Raw genomic sequence first — 20283 nt, forward strand, 5'->3', positions numbered from 1 at the left:
TCCATCCTTCCATTTACTTATCCACTTATTCAGCTGTAGTCTGTCCCAGCTGACGTGGCATGAGAGGCAGATAACACACTCTGGACAGGTCGCCAGTCCATCACAGGGGTAACACAATGGCACAGACGCTCACATCCATATCGACAGCCGATTTAGAATAACCGATTAACCTTACACGCTTTTCTCTGGACTATCAGGGAAAACCTGGGGGAAACTACAAACTGAGAAAGGCCACAGCCAACCAGGAGGTCTGAACCAGGAGCCTCGCTGCTGTTACTGCCAAACAGTGCAAATTCATGTTGCCACGCTTACATTATCCTGAAATTACATGTAAGTTCAAATCAAGTCAAGTGTTAACAAATTTTAAAATAAAGGACTAAACTAAACTGGCAGTAATAGATTACATTTTCTAATATTTATTGCACTTCCCCAAATGTCCACTCAAAAGTTGACCTTCATCACTTCTTTTACCGTCTCACTGCCGCTCCTTTGTTTTGCTATAACTGAAAAAATGGAGGTGGTGGAGAGTAGAGAAAACACAGATGGTGCCACGTGGCGTTTGCTGCACATGAGCCGATGAGCGAGTTAAGTCTGCCTCTGAGAGATGAACCAGGTTCAGAGTTCAGACAGAAGAGCCAGAGCCGGCCGGCTCCTGGTATTCTCAGCTCAGCGGTAATGATAAACATTACAGCAAACTAATGGATGGGCGAGTCGGTCACCGCGGCCTCTGATGCCGCTTTATCTTCTTTCTTAACACCCAACACCAGATTGCTCACAACCTCCATGGCCCCGGACAGGAATGTGCGCTAAGCAAATCACTGACCGCACGGGCCGTCAATAAAGCTCGGGTTTGAATTTCAGTCGTGCCGTGAGCGGGGGGAGGGAGGGACGGAAAGACGGAGGCAGGGAAGCAGAAGGAGGGCGCTGATGAGGGGAGGAGGGATAGAAGGAACGAAGGGAAGGATGAAGGGGTCAGTCCTGTGAGATAAGGAAGGGCAGGGAATGCGAAATGGAGTATGAAAGCGAAAACAGATGGAGATATTTTACATAGAGGCAGATAGATGGTTGACAGGAGGCGCGACAAGGGGACAGGGTGGAGAGATAATTACAAAGATAGAGAAGGATGTAAACGACAGGAATGAAAAGGAAAGGGATTATAACTTTACACTATGGTGGCTAGATTGGTAGTGGCACACAGAGAGAGACAGGGGGAGGACAGTGGCACAGAAGACGAGAGGAGCAGGTGATGTCAGACAGAAAAGACTGGAAAAAGAGCGCGTTTGAAGGGGAGTAAGGACAAAGAGTGAGGGAGAAAGTCCTTGCCAGAGGGGACAAAAACGTCAAATAGCAAACACTTGATTCATTTCTCTTGTGTGTGTGTGTTTTTTTTGTTTTTTCTCTCTCTCCTTTTTTTCCGCTCCTGGATGTCAGTTGTGGCTGTTTGTGTTCTGACACACATCTTTGAAGGACTACACACGCCTACGTACGGCATCAAACCTTAGCCAGGTGCGCACATACACAGCACCTTCCGTAACAGCACAACAACGGTCTCCCAAGACATACCAGCGTCTTTTCATAATCCTGAAATTGGCTAAATCAAAGTGCTTTTTACAAGAAAGCGAGTCGGTTTGTGTCAAGAGAGCTCCACAGCAGCTGAGGTGAGCAGGTGGCACATCTGGTTTCAAAAGAGATATTTTTAAACCCAGAAAGGAGCAGTATACCAATGACTTTCCTTTACTATTGTTGCATTCACATGTAAAATTAGCATTTGGCAATATGTGGGGGATAGTGTAGTGAAAGCGGAGGTGTAGTGCATCCCTGGATAGCTGTAAAGTCTGGGAAAGTCAGCTTACTATGAGTCAGAGCTTTTTTTAAAGTCAAATGACAAGAAGGAAATCAGTGTCATCAGTGTCTGGTGATATCAGGGTTAAAACTATGCTTTGTGTATGTTCGACTGAATATAAAGAAGGTATTTGACTCGATGAATAACACAGCTGAGTACAAGATCAGTGTAAAAGTACAGTTGGACCTGAATTTAATGAAGAATGAACAGACTTAGTTCAGTTAGCTCCTGTGAGAATGATCAACCAGGCCATGTTCTCCTGGCTGCATGAAGATCCACATATACTCTGTGCAAGGAATGTGCACTAATGGGAATAGGAGTTGGGGACACTGGAAATTTGGTCAGAAACAATCACACTGGCTGTCCCTGCATGTCTTAATGTTGTCTTGTTTCTCTGGAATAAATAATTCCACCAAGTCCCTCTGACATGTTTTTCTTTTAAATAATTGTTTTTCATCAGGTTTTTTTAGTTTGTTCGGGTTCAGTAAGTTCACTTTAATTGCAGTGAAAATGTTACAGTATTTACTTTAGGGCAGTATTTAATTTTAAGAAAATAGTATTGTATTTTGTATATATTCATTTTGTTTTTTTGTTTTTTGTTCCTTTTAAATACACTTCAAGAAGATTGTAGGGGAGTAAAAACAAGTGCAAAGTTACTTCAAAATCCATTTTGACATACATGACATAATTTCTAATATAATTATTTTGTATTATTCTTTATACTATATATATATACATATATTACATGTATAGCATCATATTTAAATCTTTATACAGTACTTTCTATATGTTGACAATACAAACCACACTTGTAAGAATCATGCAAGTGTATGATTCTAAGTTTTTGATCAATCATTAATTTTACTTGTTTTTAGTTTTAGTCTTTGTCAGTATTATGAAACATACTGCGATGGAGCATCTCATTACTTGTCTTATTTTAATAAATGTTCATAGGTTGGGGTTTTGTTGTTTTGTTTTTTTTCAGCTCTTGTGAATACACACCTTTAAAAAAAACAAAAAACAATTAAACAAATTTAATTGAAAATAATGCAAACTATCCTAAAACTAAACATTTTCCAAAACCCCCCAAAAAACAAACTATAGCAGATTTCTCTGGAAACTGAAAAGTACATCAGTAAAAATAAACTACACAAAAAAAGCAGAGTGCAGTACACTACAGTATTTAAAGTTAAATGGTAAATGGCCTGTATTTGTATAGCGCTTTACTAGTCCCTAAGGACCCCAAAGCGCTTTAAACTGCATTCAGTCATCCACCCATTCACACACACATTCACACACTGGTGATGGCAAGCTACATTGTAGCCACAGCTGCCCTGGGGCGCACTGACAGAGGTGAGGCTGCCGAACACTGGCGCCACCAGACCCTCTGACCACCATGAGCAGGGTGATGTGTCTTGCCCAAGGACACAACAACCGAGACTGTCGGAGCCGGGGCTCGAACCTGCAACCTTCCAATTGCAAGACGAACTGCCAACTCTTGAGCCACGATCGCCCCATGCAATATCAAAGTGGCAACAATTTTTTTTTTTCAGAATTGGACAATAAATATTTAAAATTGTTCTTTGGATCATAAAACCTGTCATGTATATTAACTGTACCCTCCTGTGTATGCGTGTTTTCCCACGTTCCCAATTGTAGAGAGTGTGAATTCCAACTAGAGATGGACCGATCCGATATTACGTATCGGTATCGGTCCGATACTGACCTAAATTACTGGATCGGATATCGGAGAAAAATAAAAAATGTAATCCGATCCATTAAATATCATGAAAGCACCTCACAAAACTTGCAACACCCCGTAACTCACCTCAGAACGTTAGCACGTCGGAGCAGTATGCATCACGTGATAGAGCGGCTGTGGCATGCAGGACCTGTCGGTGGTCTGGATAGCATGTGGAGCTTCGCTAGCAACCCGGCATTTCATCTCCGGCAAAGTTATCCCGAGAGAAGTATAGCAAGTGTGTAAGTCCATCTCTGAATGTTTGTAAAGCATTCCTGCGTTAAGCTTACCAAACGATATATGGAGCGACTGCCTCTTCTTGCTGCTACTTCAATCATGAAACTGCTTAACGATCAGCTGATCGGCTTTTCTGTCGCGAGTCCGTGTCTCTAGTTTGCTTTTGGCCCACTTTGCACCAGAAAGAGGAAACCAGCGGCTGAACAACAGCAGCACGTTTAAGCTTGATCAGCTGTTGTTAGAATTTATTTAATATTACTTTCTACTCGAGGATCTTTTTCTACGTAGCTGACGCTGGTAACTGTGCAGGGGCGCATCTAGCAAAGTTTAGCCAGGGGGGCCGATAGGGCATTAACAGGGAAAAGGGGGCACAAAGACATACTTTTCTTTCTTATTCTCATTTAAAATGTCTAGCTTTTAATAAATAATTATCTGACACACAAAGTTTTAATTTGATGTAAAATGAATAGAAGTCAATTACTGTATATAGTAACTATTAAGTCTAATATATATACCCTAGTAAGCTATAGTACTTTTTCCTTTGGGAAGGTACCATCTGTGCAGTCTGCAATTTTGTTGAAGAAAGATGTTGAATCTATTTAATATTTCTTGAAAAATAATTGATTTCTGTGCATTTTTTTTCACACTGCATCAAATTAAGGTTGATTACGTTGATTAAGCATCATGAGGTGGAGTGTGAGGGGTGGTTCCCTATTTTTTATTTATTTATTTTTGTTGTTGCTGGGAGTTGGAACCCTATTAATTAGGTTGCTTAATATTTACGCTAAGTACTCTTTAAAATACCAGAATAGGGAGGATGGTGTAGGTTTAAGTTTATTAGATTGATCAGTATTGCTGAACTATGAAATATTTTTTTTTTGCATATAGGTATAACAGAATAGCTTTAGTGTAGTTGTTGTTTTAAACTTGAGTATGAACTTATACAAAATGCAGCAAGATATTTAAAAAAAAAAACAGTTTTGTTGATTAAAAAACATTATATCGGATTCATATCGGTATCGGCAGATATCCAAATTTATGATATCGGTATCGGTATCGGACATAAAAATGTGGTATCGTGCCATCTCTAATTCCAACCAGGAGTTCCTACAACTTTGAACCTCCACACATACACATAAAGTCTGAAAACAAACACTCGCATCTTGTCGGCCGTGTATTCTCACCTCGCTCTTCCAAATAAAATAAAGCGAGAGCTTTCTGCTGACTGGAATGCTCTCGTTAGCCTGCAGAGTGCAGTAACTAGAGAGCAGTGCCCATTAGCAGATTGATGTTATGCTCACCTGAGCTGACAACTTTTAGGGGAAGCTGGATGAAGGAAGGCTGACTGAAAGAGTAAAGAGATTAGATGGAAACGAAGCCCGTCTTGTAGCTGTCCTGTTTGTGTGTGTTCCCGTCTCTGTCTGCATGGATGATGGAATTTGACGCTGACTTAGTGTCAGACTCCTCGCTGACACATAGTGTAGTTAAAGATTAGAGAGATGTGCACGAAAAAAGGGATGAGATGAAAGTAGAGAGATGGATAGATTTGGATGCACTAGTGCTTTGTGGTAGGCTGTGTTTTTAGTTGTCATCTCTGTAAATTTTGAATAAATGAAAATGGACTTTCTGCCCAAATAATTTTCATTTTCTTCCTCTTCGCCCTCGCTTCTTTTATGCCTTTCTCCTCTTCTTCTTCCGGTATGCTAACATGTCTGTTTGTCTATCTGTTTGCCTGTCTGTCTGTCCACGTGTCTCACTCTTTTCCCCTCCCTGCGTGGCTTATATTAAATTTTAATTCCCTGCAGTGGAGGGCCGGAGAGCCTGACAGTGACAGAGCCTGACAGAAGTGTGGCAAAGAAAATAAAGACAGTGTGACAGCTTAGTGGGGTGGCACATGCATGTGGATGTGTGTTTGTTTATGTCTTTGAGACAGTCGAGACATTTGCTTGTGTTTCTCTGTGTGAGGACTCTTTTCGCCTGTTGCTATGTTGCTGCTCTTTGTAATGTCTTTACATCAACATGAGGAACTTCGAGTGAAAAATGTACACGAATCAGTGTCAAATCTCTTCCCTCTCCTAAAAAGTATTTGCTCGGCTGTGTGTACGTGCTTTTGACTGTTATTGCGTGTGCGCTGTCAGCAGAAAGTTGGTGTTGAAACTGATAAACCATTATGCACAACGTGGGAGTGCATGTTTGTGTGCCATTTGGTGTGTACGTAAGTGTGTGCGTGCACACCAGTGTGTGTTAGGTTTAATGATCTTTTTGATGGTTTTCTGTGGCGCGTATTGAGACGGATGGTCCATATGCTCTTTATGGCCCATGCATATTTCATATTCCAGCAGCAAAGCAGAGCAGAGCAGGCATTGCTTATATGGCCAGGATGTTGCACTGGGACGTGGGCTGACTTTATGAGAGCTCATATACCCATCCCACAGCTTTGTCCCCTTTGAATAAATGCCCGAGTACGAATAAATACAACACATTTCAGAAAGATGTCCATAAACCTTAAAGTTGGGCAAAGGCACGAGATCTCAAACGGACCCATGTGGCCATCGGTTACATGATTTAACATTGGTTTACCAGGTGTACGTTTGCATGTCGTTTAATGCAAAGGACATCACTTGACTTGAAGTCTTTACATAAAAATGCTAACTTTGCTTCTTTCCATTCCCACATAAGAAAACACACAAAAAACACACAATAGTGATTGAACTGATTCCATTTTCATTTTCTCTTCTCTCTTCAGAAATACCTCTGGGCACATGCAATGTGATGCTTTTTATGCCTCCAGCAGCAACTGCAGTTTGTTTTTGGAATAAAAAGATGAAGAGTTCAGTAGTTAGAATGAGAGAAAAGACTGAAACCCAGAAAAGCTCATCAAAGAAAAACCATATCACCATGATGTATTGTTGGTTTTTTTTCTCATCAGTCTCTGCAAAAGATGTTAAGTCACATGAAGTACACGCACAAGAACATAGAAGGAAAAGAAAACTTGATATTTTTCCCATGTTTATGATACTATTTTATTTTTTAGAAGTCTTATACTCCTTTCAAATGCAGGTGTTCTGCATTTGTGAACCACTTGTACATAGGGATGGGTATCGTTTAGGTTTTATCCGATACCGGTGCCAAATCGGTACTTTTGAAACGGTGCCGGTGCTCAAACGGTGCTCAAAAGAATGGAGAACACAAAATTGGTCCAAAAACCTCTTATGTTCAGCTGTTTTTTGTAAAAAGATATCAATGTTAGCCTTTTCTGCAGCTATGGGGCATATATGGTATCACTCTTGGCTGGAAGCAGTGCTTAAACAATGGAAAAAACACAAACTTTGTCCAAAACCTCTCATGTTTAACTGTTTTCCACTTTTTCTTTGGTCATTTTAGCCTTTTTGGCCAGGGTGAAGGGAGTATCTGCCATTAAACAAGAAGACAGCCGCATGTAGCTATGATGATGTTTGCTAGTTCACCTTACATGCATTAATGTAATAACGTGGTTAGCCAACTCAACGTAAATTACACACGAACAACATTTAGCTACTCACGCAGAAAAGAACGGCTGCTGCTGCCATCATCATCCGTCATCATTTCTGCTACACTGGCAGGGCTAGGGGCCAGGACTCTCTTCGTGTTTTTGGGGGATGTTGCATAACAGGCAACCCACCCGCAGTAGATGCGCTCGGTGTGAGGTCTCGCAGCAAGCTATCTTTCTGGGCTTTCTGGGCTTTAAAAAAAAAACGCTATGCGTCGCCAGGTGTTTCATCGGATTTGAGGTGTTACCTCCTTTGACAGTATCACAGTATCAGCTTGAAGCACTTGTTGCTGCTGAGTTTGCATATTTTGCTGTGAAGTACAGCCAAACTTTTGACCGCTTCGCCTTGGACATTTTTAATCTGTAGCTCTGCTCTACAAGAACGTACGTACCTGGGCCCGCCTACTATCCTCGGAAAAGTAAAATGATTGGCTAGAAGTGTATCACAGCTCAGGAAAAAAAAGCACCGAAATAAAGCACCGAAATGTGCGCTGCTTTTCGGTCTGGTTACTACCGTTTATGTCAGAACCGGTGCCATCATGGCACCGGACACCGGTACCCATCCCTACTTGTACACTTGTGTCCAAGTATGCGCTTTGTAGTCGTTTCAACAAATCAGCTTTGGATCGCCTTCAGACTGTGCATCAGCAGAAGATCGCATATCAATCCAGTGTTGGCTCCAGAGGTTGCTGCTAGCCCCACACAACCTGTGGTGATCAGGCTTTTCAGGCAGTGGCACCAAGGTTGTCTTCCACTGTTATTACACTGTATAGACGCCACTGACTGTTTTAAAAAGCAGTTGAAGACATTTTTATACAGACAAGCCCTTAATTAACTTGTTGTTTTATGTTGAATTCTATTGCTTTACGTTGTTATATGTTACACTTTTATTTCTTGTGTTTTGTTGTGAAGCACTTTGTGATTATTATGTGTGCATTCAGTAAACCCCTGGGAGACACACAAACACAAAGTCCAGATGAAAGCACAGACTGTCACATGATGATTGGCAGGTCGCCGCCACATCGAGAGGTGTATCGACTTCATGAGAGAGCGTGTGTGTGTGTGTGTGTGTGTGTGTGTGTGTGTGTGTTTGGGGGGGTGGGGGCAGATTGACAGAGGAAGACAGAAAGGGAGGCAGAGGTGTCGTCAGAGGAGGAGTAAGCAGACGTCAGAAAGATTGAACCTGAAATGAAAAATTGAACAGGAGACGGATGGAAGGACGCTGATAAGGATGGACAGACAGAGGAGGGAGAGTAGGGCAGAACGAGTGATAGTGTGTGTGTGCTTTTGGGGGGATGTAGGAGGGGATGTGAGACGGATGTTGCACTGATAGACTGTCGAGTCTGACAGAGTCTGCTCATGTTCAGCAGAGAGAGTCAGCCACATCATCAGACAACGACAACGACACCTGCAAACGTGCACAGACAGATGCACGATAAGCTTATAAAATCCACACGATCTAAGGCTTCTAGCTCATAATCCTACACTATCAGTTTCACTCACTGTACTTCAGTGCATTTACATTACTATGGCAAACGAGGCTAGCCCGTGTCCCTTTGATTATCTAAACACCGCAGTGATACTGTGCAAATAGTCCACTTTACTGGTTTATTGTCCTGCAAATTAAAATGGCGTTTCTCTGAAAAGCACTATACCCGAGTGCGAGGAGGTTTTGTGCAGCAGGCCCCATTCAGAGCTGACCATTGGCTCTCAGCATTTCTCAGGCCTGATTAGGGGGAATGATTGAGCATATAGTGAAGCAAAGCATATACAGTTGCAATGAGTAACAGAGACCACCCCCACTTCCTTGCACACAGTCGCTGAGTGATTAAGTATACTCCCCAAAGTCAAAGTTTCTGTTTCCGCACCAGTCACCGAGTTGAGTTAAAAAACTGGCATTGATAGATTTTTAGCTCATTTATCACCCAACAAAATCCGTTTGTTTCTGTTATCACTTTGGCCCGCACACTGGAGAAGGTCTTAACGCTGAAACATCTGTGCTCCGCTTGTCTTTTATGTTCAGCTTTGATAAAGAATAAAAATAGAAAACTCTCAAGATCAAGTGAGGCAGAACATTGTGCAGGTTTTTTTTCTCTCCGTTCATTGTTTTACTCCATTGATTCCATCTTTCCTAAACGGCTAATTGAATGCTTGCTGTTTCGATTAGCACCGCGCTTCAGTCTGCATTCTTTAATTTCAGGCCTTTTTGAGCTAGTATATGCGAATATATGTAATTAATTCTCCCCGTCACAATGCATTAATAGAAATGTTAGAGCTCAATGTCATCTCCTATCTGACAAGAATACCCAGACGCTTTTAAACACTTAAATACTTCATGCTGGCGCCTGCTTGTCCAACCAAGTCCACTATGTGTCTCGCCACTTTGATGTATCTTACCCTGAGAGTAACAAAGCTTATAATTGCTTGTTCTGATGTTATTTTCTTTTTTACTGAGAACATTGAAAGGTCACAGGGGGCTTTTTGTTATAATGACATAGTACTCAGAAGACGTGGGAATCGCAGAGAAACACATTATATACTAACTGCAATAGTGCCATCTAAACCTCGTATCACAGCACAGCGATGCCCAGCACAATTCAAGGCAGTAATCATGGGCATATGACAATATCTGTGGAATAGAAGAGGAAAGATACCCCTAAAAGGCAAATAGGATGAGTTATGTGTTTATTCACTGTATTGTGTTATCATTGTGTGGGTATATCATCATCATTCTTGTGTCATTTCACATAATTAGCTCTCTCTCGCTGTCTGCTCTGCCTATCCCTCCTTCCCAATCAGTTTCTTCTCCATCTCATGTTGGTAAACTTTTCTCAACTTTTCCCTCATATATTTTTTATAAGCGCCCACCTCGATGAGTCATAAAGGAGTAAATCTGGCAAGTCAACCCCGTCAGCTGAATCCATTTAGCTCGACTTTGTGTTTAATAAAAATATCAATATTTAATCTGGTTTGTCCGTAAAAAATTAAAATATGTTGCCATGTCTTGGTAAGTTAATTGTACATTTTCGGGAAAAAGCGCTTCTCTTTGGGGCAATCCCCTCCCCCCGTTATGTACAAGTGAAGCACTGTATGTCTGACTGGTCGTAAAGGACGTGACCGACTCGAGTTTTGCCTGTAGCCGTTAAAAACACACCCCTGCTCTCTCCCACTGCTTTTAGCCTTTATTTTTATGTTCATTTTGCAGCCGGACTGAGACGTAACAAAAGAAACTCTCCACCTAAAAACAGTGTGAAACCAAATTTGCCACAGTAATAGCTGATGATTTGTGATAATGGCAAAGAGTAATAAGTGGTACTTAATTAGCCATTAGAGACACAGAGGGGAGATGGTGGATAAAGAGGGGATGGGTTTTTTGCACAAAGCAATGAACCCCTGTAGTCCGCCCCCTCTCCTATTTTTTTCTTCTTCTTTTTTTTGCTACAATAGCACCATAGCAAGGGCTTCTTCAGTCGTCATGGAGACTAATGTTGAAAGCCAGCTGTGGTTTTGTCTTGGCAGCCCATTAGGCTGGAGCTCGGTTGGCACTTCTCTCGGTTTCTTTTTTTCTTTGTGGCTTTGCCTCCTTTGACTTACAATGGTGAAATATAGTCTCTCTGGTTTTAACTTGAGTTTGCGATATTGGCTGAGGGTCATATAAGGGTTTTAAATTCTTCTGAGCTTTTGTTTCACCTTGTTTGAAGTGCTCGTTGAGGGATACTTTTTCTTGCATCACCCGAGTTGGTCTCACAGAGCAGCACAGCTGGGTATGGCACAGAAAATCAACTCACTGAGTTTTAAAGAGTTTGGTTAAGTAGCTCCAGCTTCTATATGGTAGGCCCCACCCACCTTACAGTTCAAGTAGGTTAAAACAAGTTCAAGCAGATAAAGAATTATCTGCCTGACCCTGCTCTGCTTGATGGATGGCATTTCTTCTCATTCTACATTGTCCCTACGCCTGGCAAGCAGCGTTTCTTGCCCCGGATCCCTTATTAAAGTGGCTCAAGAGAGGGATCTGAGTAATGTTTTTGTTGTTGTTGAGAACCGTTTATCCCAGTGCTGGAGCTCTTTTCCCCACAGCCCTGATATTCAAGCCTCCCTGACCCAAACACATCAGTCAACAGGACATTGGTGCCGTGTGACTCGGCCAGGAAGTGGGCTGAGGCAGGCAGGGAGAGCGATTGTTATGCAGCAGATTGATCAGGTTTCACAGGACACCGCAAAACTATCAATCTGTAGGACTGTACACACAGCATGAGTGTTTGGGGGTCAAGGCTAGAGTTGTGTGTTTGGGGCGGGGAACGCAAGAATCAATAGCTGGGTCAGAGGGTAATGTCTCACTGAGTGCTGAGTCTATACACAGCCATCAGACAGGATCACTATCAATCATGGGAGAGCTTAGGGAACATACACTCTCTGCTCTCAGTGCGTCTCTTTGCCTCTGCTGGCCCAGTGTCTGATGGGATCACTATTGCTCATGTAAGGGCTTTAGGAACAGAGACAGAGGGAGATGTGGGGAAACAGAGGGATAGAGCAACGCAGGGTGGATTGATGGCAACAAAGTGACAGAATAAGAAGGAAAGATGGGTTTGTATTGGCAGACACATGGAGGGTGACACTTGGGGTTTGGGAGATAAAAGAAGCCTTAAAGTGAAGAAAGTCTTTGGAGCGTAAAATAGGCTGTGTGGGTGGGATGGTGGTGAAATGGACAATAAATTAAAGCTGAAAACAAAATCAATAAACACGCAAATTAAGGTAAAGACCACAAGTCCCGGTCTTACTCACAGGTTAAACAACATTTTTCTTAATTGAAGTATTCTGTCTTTCCTCCTTCCTGGTGTTGTCGTTCACGCTTTTATCCGCCTTCGTCTCTGATCTGTTTTTTTTTTTGCCTTTTGTCTTATTCAGCATGTGTTTTTTTTTTTCCCTCTTTTTGTTTTTTTTCCGACCTCGGCTTTTGCCATCTGGTGTTCCATGTGCGTTTGTTCATTTTAATTTCCTCACATTCATCCATCTGTGTCACGAGTGTTTGAACAAGAGCCACAAAAAGCGCATGTATGATTGATTGCAGAAACACACGTGTGGAAGAGAACATGCTTATTATTATACATAATGGTGTGGGAGTGTGTTCGCCGAATGTGGCTCTGTGTGCGAGCGAGACGGCTCGGTTCAAAGGGCTAATAACGCTCGCCATTAGGTTTTGTGCTGCTGGGACAGTTTCTCTCTCTCACCGTGCAGTCAATATCCACAGACACCGAGAGGAAGGGAAGAAGGGAGACGGAGTGAGCGGACAGGACAGCGAAAAAGTCAAATGAGAGCTGAGAAATTAAGCAAAAGAGGGAGTGATTTGGACAATGCTACTTGTGTGATCATTTCGGTGCTTTGTGTGTGTGTGTGTGTGTGTGTGTGTGTGTGTGTGTGTGTGTGTGTGTGAGGCCACCTGGGAATAAATCCTGTTACCTGTAATATTTTGATCAATTACCAACGATGAAACATCGCTCAGCAGGCCTGGGCTGTATGTGTGTGAGAGAGGAAGTGTGTGCAGTGGCCTTGAGAAAAGGGAGCATATTCCAGGCTGTTGGACACACTCAAGACAGCTATTGATTTTAACGGGGAGAATTTAGAACCATTTCAATCCTTACACCCTATCAAACACCACTTTACACACACATTCAGGCACACACACACACACACACACATACTGTACATGTTCTTCAACTAATCCAGCTGGATTCAAATAAAGGGATAAATTCATCTGCAACCAGTATTTAATGAGACGGCATCATTTGAGCAAGCTTCTACGCAAGTTTTTAATCAAAATTTGTCTGCGCGCTTCTTCTCATGCGGTGTTAAACGTAGACAGAAACAGATTGAAGATGAAGGTGATGAGAAAAGAAGGAAAGGCAGAGTAGAATGACAAGGCAGTGGGAAAGACTCGTGTCTGCCTTTGATGAGGGCCTCATTGATGCTACAGATCTCTGGGAGTCTCCATTCACCGGGGGAGCCGTTCAATTACACCGACCACTCCGCTGGCTGATTGGAGTCCTCCCGCAACAATGTTAGCATCTCTGTAGCGAGCCGAGATGGGATTAAGAAGTCTGGCCTCTGGAGGCAAAGTGGCTTTTAAGTCCTGATTGGCAATCATTTGTAACACTGCTGGACAAGTTTTAATCCAGCCCTACCTTGTGCCCATCAGGTGTGTCTCTTTTGATTTCTTTAACCTTGATTTATCTTGGCAAACAGTAACGCACACTTAAAGTCTTACAACCCAATCAGCCACCTGTGGTTTTCCACTTTTGATCAGCAAATGATTAGAAAAATTAAATTGAATGCTTCATACTTAAATCCAAAGATAAGTTAGCATTCACTGTGCCGAGTTACTATAGAAAGCTGTGTTGCTGAAGCACAGCTTCAAAATGGTTAATCTTCAAAGAAGGTTGATGGAAAAAGAAAAAAGTTGTTAAAAAGCTTAATAAAATACAGCGTCTGACATCCTTTTTAAAAAATGTATTACTACAAAGGGGGAAAAAGCATAAATGATTTATTTTTGCCTTGTTGTCAGCATTTAAAAACATAAACATACTTTAATAAGTAATAAAATAACACCATCTCTCCAGCGTGCAGGGAGATGGTTGTTTTTATCATTGGACGGTACAGCTGTGACGCTTTCTGATGCACCTGAAGTTAAATTTTTATTTAGATCAAAATTTTATTTTAAATAACTGGAGAGTGGGAGAGTAGGCAGCTGTGCATGGCTACAACTCGGAGAGAGTTGCAACACGTTAATTTCCATCAATCACCGACAAATGAGAAATTTTTGTCTTCCTCCTCACTCCTCACTCCTCCCCACCTTCCAAAGGTGAAAACACCCACTTAGGTAAAAAAGAAAATGTGACTGTAACACTATATTTTACAGAGTAGTGTTATTATTAAAGATCTAACTGTGTGACAATATTGTTTGGTTTATGTGCTGCTGGCAACAAAATAGCAAGGGTAGTTGTTGCTTAAAAATGGGTCATTTTAGCTCATTGCTAGGTGGTTGTGGATGTCTTATTCAAGTTTTGTGGCTATAAATGAGATGTTATTGTGATGAAATAAACCAATAGTGTCGTAGGTAATAAAAGGTAAACACAGGTCATTTTCTTCTGCTACTAATTGTTTGCCAGGGAGCTTTATGGCATATTATATAAGGTATAATTTAACTTTTGTGGATATAAATTAAATGGTGTATGATAAAAGTTATATAATTCTTTTGTTCAAGGCATTATAGGTGCATAAAAGCTAAAAAAAAAAAAAAGACAGGTCATTTAACTCATCCATTGCTAGGTGGATGTTGGCAACATGATGACATTAAAATGTTTTACACTGATAACCATCAGGAAACTTAAGATGTACATCTTTGCCAAATTTTGGTACTGAACTCCCGATGGTCTGGGATGTCCACCCAAGGTTAACAAATGAGAGCTTAGACAGTGGACTCCAGAGTACATTGTAAGAGTAAGAGTTGCCAAAGAATTTAAAAACTGTAAACCCTTATTTGAAGTATTTACTGTGGCTTCAGCTAACCCCCAGCATGTATTACCAAGTTGGTAGAATCCAAGCAAAACATGAGGTTATCCCCCCAGTGAAATTTGATCTAATCGATATAGAGTAGGAGAAAACAAACTCTTTCTTTCCAGGAAGTTTAACAAGGACATTCAGACAACATTCACAAAGTTGAGGTAACATCCGTGAAGTCGGCTCAACTTTTATTCTGAAAAATTTTCTACCATGTGTACACATCGACGGATATTCAAATGAGTGTGATGTATTTGACATGAACCCACAATGTTACATTTTGTGTCATTTATAGCAAACGGATTGAGCATGTTGTATTAAAGTTCAAAAGCTCTAGTTCAGAAACTAAGTGAGTCAGAGTTACTGAGGGAAAGTTTGTTACAGCCAGACTTGGCCTTTCTTTAACTATCTTGACACTATCATAGTTTTGAAAGGGGCAGAATGTAACGTCTCCAAATTACTGTGCGTCTGTCATGGTTGCATTTTCAGAGATATCTCTAAAAGTAAATCTGATTCCCCTAATAAGGAAAAATCAATCAGATGGCCTTCTTCGCAGCAAGCATTTTGACTTGGTGTATAAAATCATGTCAGAAAAAACACTGGTGTGACTAATAGAACAACTGTAATGACAGCGCCACAAACTTCTGTAATAGCGTGATGGTAAACCAGGCGATCCACAGCCTAAGAACACTAAAACAAAGCAGCATTACTTTTATATTCTTTGATTTCTTCTTTTTTTATTCTTTTTTATATATCTATGTACAACTAATTGTAACGTGGCAAAGTGTCTTCAGTAAAAAAGACAGTTTATTCCCAGAAACAATGTTTGCTAACTGTTACATTGTGTTTTTTAATGTCTTTCCTTTTGTTTCCATGGCAATTTTCAAGCCCACTGCTGAAATTGAGCTTTTATTTTAAAATTTGCTACAAAGTAACGTTCTCCCACATTTGCTTACCTGTCATGGCAAGGTTTAATAAGCCATAAGAAAAATATGCTTAATAAGTAACATTTTCCACCTTAGCCGGGGCATCAGCGAGCTTTCACACCATCCCTTGTTTAAAATACCCTGCATTAGAATAATTGTAACAAATGAGAGCATTTTCAGCAGTTAATCAAACACTGCTGGTACAGTGAAATAGTGGAGCTATGCCTGGACACGTATCCCACGTAATGGGAATCACATAGATGTGCCATACACTATGCAGCATATTGACCAATGTGCTGTTCTCACAAAAAACATGGTCCTAAGGGGGAGACCCTCTCGCTGAATTAAATATTTGAGCTTCTACCTATCCTTATTGTCCTCCGCTGTCCACAAAATCTTCCATGTAACCAACAGAAGAGCACAGTAAGCCAGTCCCACTAACTCTTGTTACAAAAAGGAACGATGGCGCTTACTGTCAAGTGCTTTATTGATATATGATGCTCCAACAGTCCACACAGATAATAAGTAGATAGAGGGTAACTCTGTGGCATTATGTTGCCTATGACTGATTTATACAGGCAACATACTCTCTCTCTCTCTCTGTATCTCCCTCACACTCTCTGATGTGATTTTACAGTAGTGACATTGATCCAGGCCCACTTTGATCTTGCTCTTAGCTGTTGCTCGCTCTCACTCCCTCCAGCTATCACCCTTGGCTCTCTGGTTGCTAGAGTCTGCTGTTTTTAACCCCAACTACCCCTCGTCTCATGCTATAAATCTTCTCATCTTTCTCTCCGTCTTTCCATCGCTCCATCTCTCTGGCGGATCTGTATACAAGTGATCTTTTGCTCTTGGAAACTTTTGCTCAGGCCGATGAAATGTCCCATCAGGTCTCTGGCTGTTATCAGCGTCACCTAGCCAGGTATCACTTGTAAGAGAGGAAATTAGTGGTGCCTCAACACAAAAGGAAACTGAGGCATCAGGAGGCAGCATCAGCAAGCAGCACATTCTGACTTTTCATAACCTGCTGGGCTGTATCGCTGCGTCTCTCTTTGTTTGGAATTTCAGGAAGCGTTACGATCTAATAAACTCCGGTATCATAGAGAGGAATAAAAGAAAATTCCAAAATGAGGCTGAACATTTTGTGATAGTCTTCTCAGCCAGAGCGACTTTCGCTCACGACTCTCAGGGAAATCTGTTTTTAAAATTAAAATATTTATTGCATTTTCTTTGGACTTGAAGCAGACGGCAGGAACGATATGGCTGGTACGTGACTATCGCAGCTTCTTTGCTCAAAAGAATGTTTTGGTACATGAATGATAGTCGTCAATATTTCAGTAACTGTGAGTCGACTTTTTGTTGGTAAATAAAAATGAATAAAAAAAAGTGTTTTATAGAAGAATTAACACATTTCTCTAAAAACATGAGTACATTAGTGTGTACCATTATGGTTAAAAATATAGTGAGCAAAGCATGTTAACAGCGTCTGGAAATGCTGACCCAGGATTCTAATGCAGTGTCGCACTCATGCAGTAAATTATAGCTTAAAAGCTTTTTGTTTATTTGTTGGCCACATTATTGGACATCTTTTGAGCCGTAGTTAAACTGAACTGCTTTATACTGAAACGTTTCTATATTTACTGACATATGCATCGACTAAAATGTAAAAATGCCTTACTGTGTAACGCACTCGAGTAAAACCAAAACATGCTTTATTGGCTCATTTTTATTACCTGCATATTTTCTGATTAAAATTTATCTCAACTTGTCAAATTCATCGGGGTCATTCTTCTGATGAGAGAGTCTCAGTTCACATAATTCATAACTACATTTAAAGCGAATATTCAAACACACTGTATTTTTTATTATATGAGCAACATATAATGAAATCTGATTGTGTTGTTAAAATTGTTCAAAATGCCACATTGCATTTATTGTGCGTGGTTTTTGCTTTTTTTTCTTCAGCTTTTCGTGTCTTCTGTGTCACGTAGTTGGTCATTAATCGAGTAATAATAATAAAAAAATCCTTGTGTATAGTTCAGAATATGGATCATTTTTGTTTAATGCAATCAGTCTTTCTGCTTATGCAAGAGCCGTATAATTATTGTGATATATGAATAAGACTGCAGGCATGATATATCATGCAAGCCCCCTCAATGCTCTATCTGCTCTTTAATCTCACTCTGAAATTGGTCTGATTTTCCGATTATCCACGGCGTGAAACAAAGGCTATTATATGATCTGATGCCACTTTTATATAAGATTGGTTTTGCTGTTAAGTCACTTATGTAGGATTTTATGTGCGTACATGTGTGCGTGTCAGAGATGGGGCTCCTAAAGATGTCAAGATATCAAATAAATGGCTGGCAAATCGCAGCGCTGTACGCTCGGAGAAATGCTCATTCGTACCTACTACACACCAAACCAGGACATACACAGTGGGAATCCTGTGGCATCTTTTATCTTGGAGGAGTGATTTGCTTTCAGATTATTCAAGATGCCCTGAGATGCCCTCCCCCTCATTTTCTCTAACTTTCTTTTCTGCCATTATCACTTCATCTTTCAAAACTTGCTTTTCTTTGGTATCATAAAACTCGCCAATTGCTGCTTCTTTTTTTTTCTTTTTTCTTTGTCTGCTCTATTCTGGCTTTCACTCCTCTTCTACTCAATTTGCATTCACACCTCCCTAGTGGAACCAAACTCATCGCTCACTCGAGTCCTTTCTCGCTTGCTTTCCATGTCTCTCTCTTTTGCATTCACTATAAATATAGTTCCCTTAAAGCATTTTCTGCATTTTTCTACCACTAATGCCAGAAAAAGTAAATCTCCTCTGCAGGCTATTAAGTGATGCAATGAGTGAAAGTGAGAGGGGTGGATAGGAGACGAGGCAAAAGGAGTAAAGGATGAATGTCGAACAATTAGTCTTAGGTTGCTCTGAAAGAAAGAGATGAGAGAAAAATGAAGAGGTCAGAGAAAAAAGAAATTCAGGATGGATTTAAAGAGAGCGGTAAGAAGTGATGGAGAGAAGGAGACATTGAGAGCAGTGTTTCGATCTTCATTTAATAATTGAATAATAATCTCCCTGGAGACATGACCTAGAACTGGCAAAGAGGGAGCGAGGCAGAGTCGGGCTGAGGATGACACACTGCTGCCCCCTTGTGATTTTATGGTGTCACCACTAGAGCGTCTGAGTGAACGAGAGCGGATGTGTGTACGCACATGCTCATCGGAGTGTGCATGATTTACAACTGCAGCCTGTCTCAGTCTCACAGATATGGGCCCGTGTCTGTGATGGGGAGAAAAAAAGGGGCTTTTGGATGTCAGGAAAGAACCTATTTCACTTTGTCACAGAAACTACACACACACATAGGCGCGCACACAAGCTCCCAGACACAGAATCAGACCTTATCTTCTTGTCAAGCTGAATCTTTTTTAGGGTTGACGCTGATATATGAGCTTTGGGGGGTAAGAAACGTTGCCGGGACGTTGACGGTTGACGTGAGTGCAACGTTGCGCTCAGGTTGATGTACGAGCAGTGGGGTTAGGGGACAACGCTGCGCTGACACCAGGAGAAGGAGCTGTGGCCCTGGGGCCTTGAGTCCATTCTGAAGAGCCAGCTCCGCATTCTTTGCATGCAGCAGCCCCGCAGCCACGAATACACACCCTCGCCCCCTTAAGCACACACCCGCTTACTGGTATTAATAACTCGATACCTCTGAAACAAAGATTTGTGTTACGCCCGGTGATTGTTCAAGCAGAAAGCATCCGAAAGACAAAATCCCGTGCAGTGATCTGAGATGTTACATCGCTGCTGCTGCTGTGCAGTGATGTATGTGATACTGAGTGTTGAGGAAATGCCCAAAGCATGTTTATGTTTGTTTGTGTCATCTGTGTACGAACATACTCAAAAATTAGCACTCATAATATAAAGAGTGTAAAATGTGTGTTCATCAACACCTCTGTTCAGCTTTGCAATGGCACTGATTTCAAAAAAATGATGTAAATGATGACAGAAAGTGCCAGAATTTCAAGTAATATTTATATGTAGCTGTTTTGAGTGTTTAATAATTTAATCTCTGCTGCTTCTCTGCTTGTCCAGTCTGCGTAGGGAGGGCTACACAATGCAGGTGAACGTCAACGACTACCTGGACATCTATTGCCCTCATTACAACGACAGCCAGCGCATGGTGGGCACCGGAGAGCAGTACGTCCTCTACATGGTCAGCTACCGCGGTTACAGGAGCTGTGATCCCCAGATGGGCTTCAAGCGGTGGGAGTGTAACCGGCCTCACGCCCCCCACGCGCCCATCAAGTTCTCCGAGAAGTTCCAGCGCTACAGCGCCTTCTCGCTGGGCTACGAGTTCCACGTCGGCCAGGAATATTACTACATCTGTGAGTGGAATCGAACCTCCTGTATATCTTATAAAAGAAATTTCACTAATGTCGTAAATGT

The 20283-nt window shown here is 41.4% G+C and overlaps 1 protein-coding gene across 2 annotated transcripts in view; it reads left to right on the plus strand.

Annotated features, from left to right (window-relative positions):
* The window catches only part of efna3b (ephrin-A3b), a 74257-nt gene that overhangs the window by 39972 nt on the left and 14002 nt on the right, over positions 1–20283 (plus strand). For both annotated transcript variants that reach the window (XM_026183650.1, XM_026183649.1), the window contains one exon: positions 19930–20222. In XM_026183650.1, coding sequence (XP_026039435.1) covers positions 19930–20222 — 293 coding nt within the window. The remainder of the gene's footprint in view (positions 1–19929; positions 20223–20283) is intronic.

Source organism: Astatotilapia calliptera, chromosome 11 (assembly GCF_900246225.1).
Source record: "Astatotilapia calliptera chromosome 11, fAstCal1.2, whole genome shotgun sequence".
In the NCBI taxonomy this organism is placed as follows: domain Eukaryota; kingdom Metazoa; phylum Chordata; class Actinopteri; order Cichliformes; family Cichlidae; genus Astatotilapia; species Astatotilapia calliptera.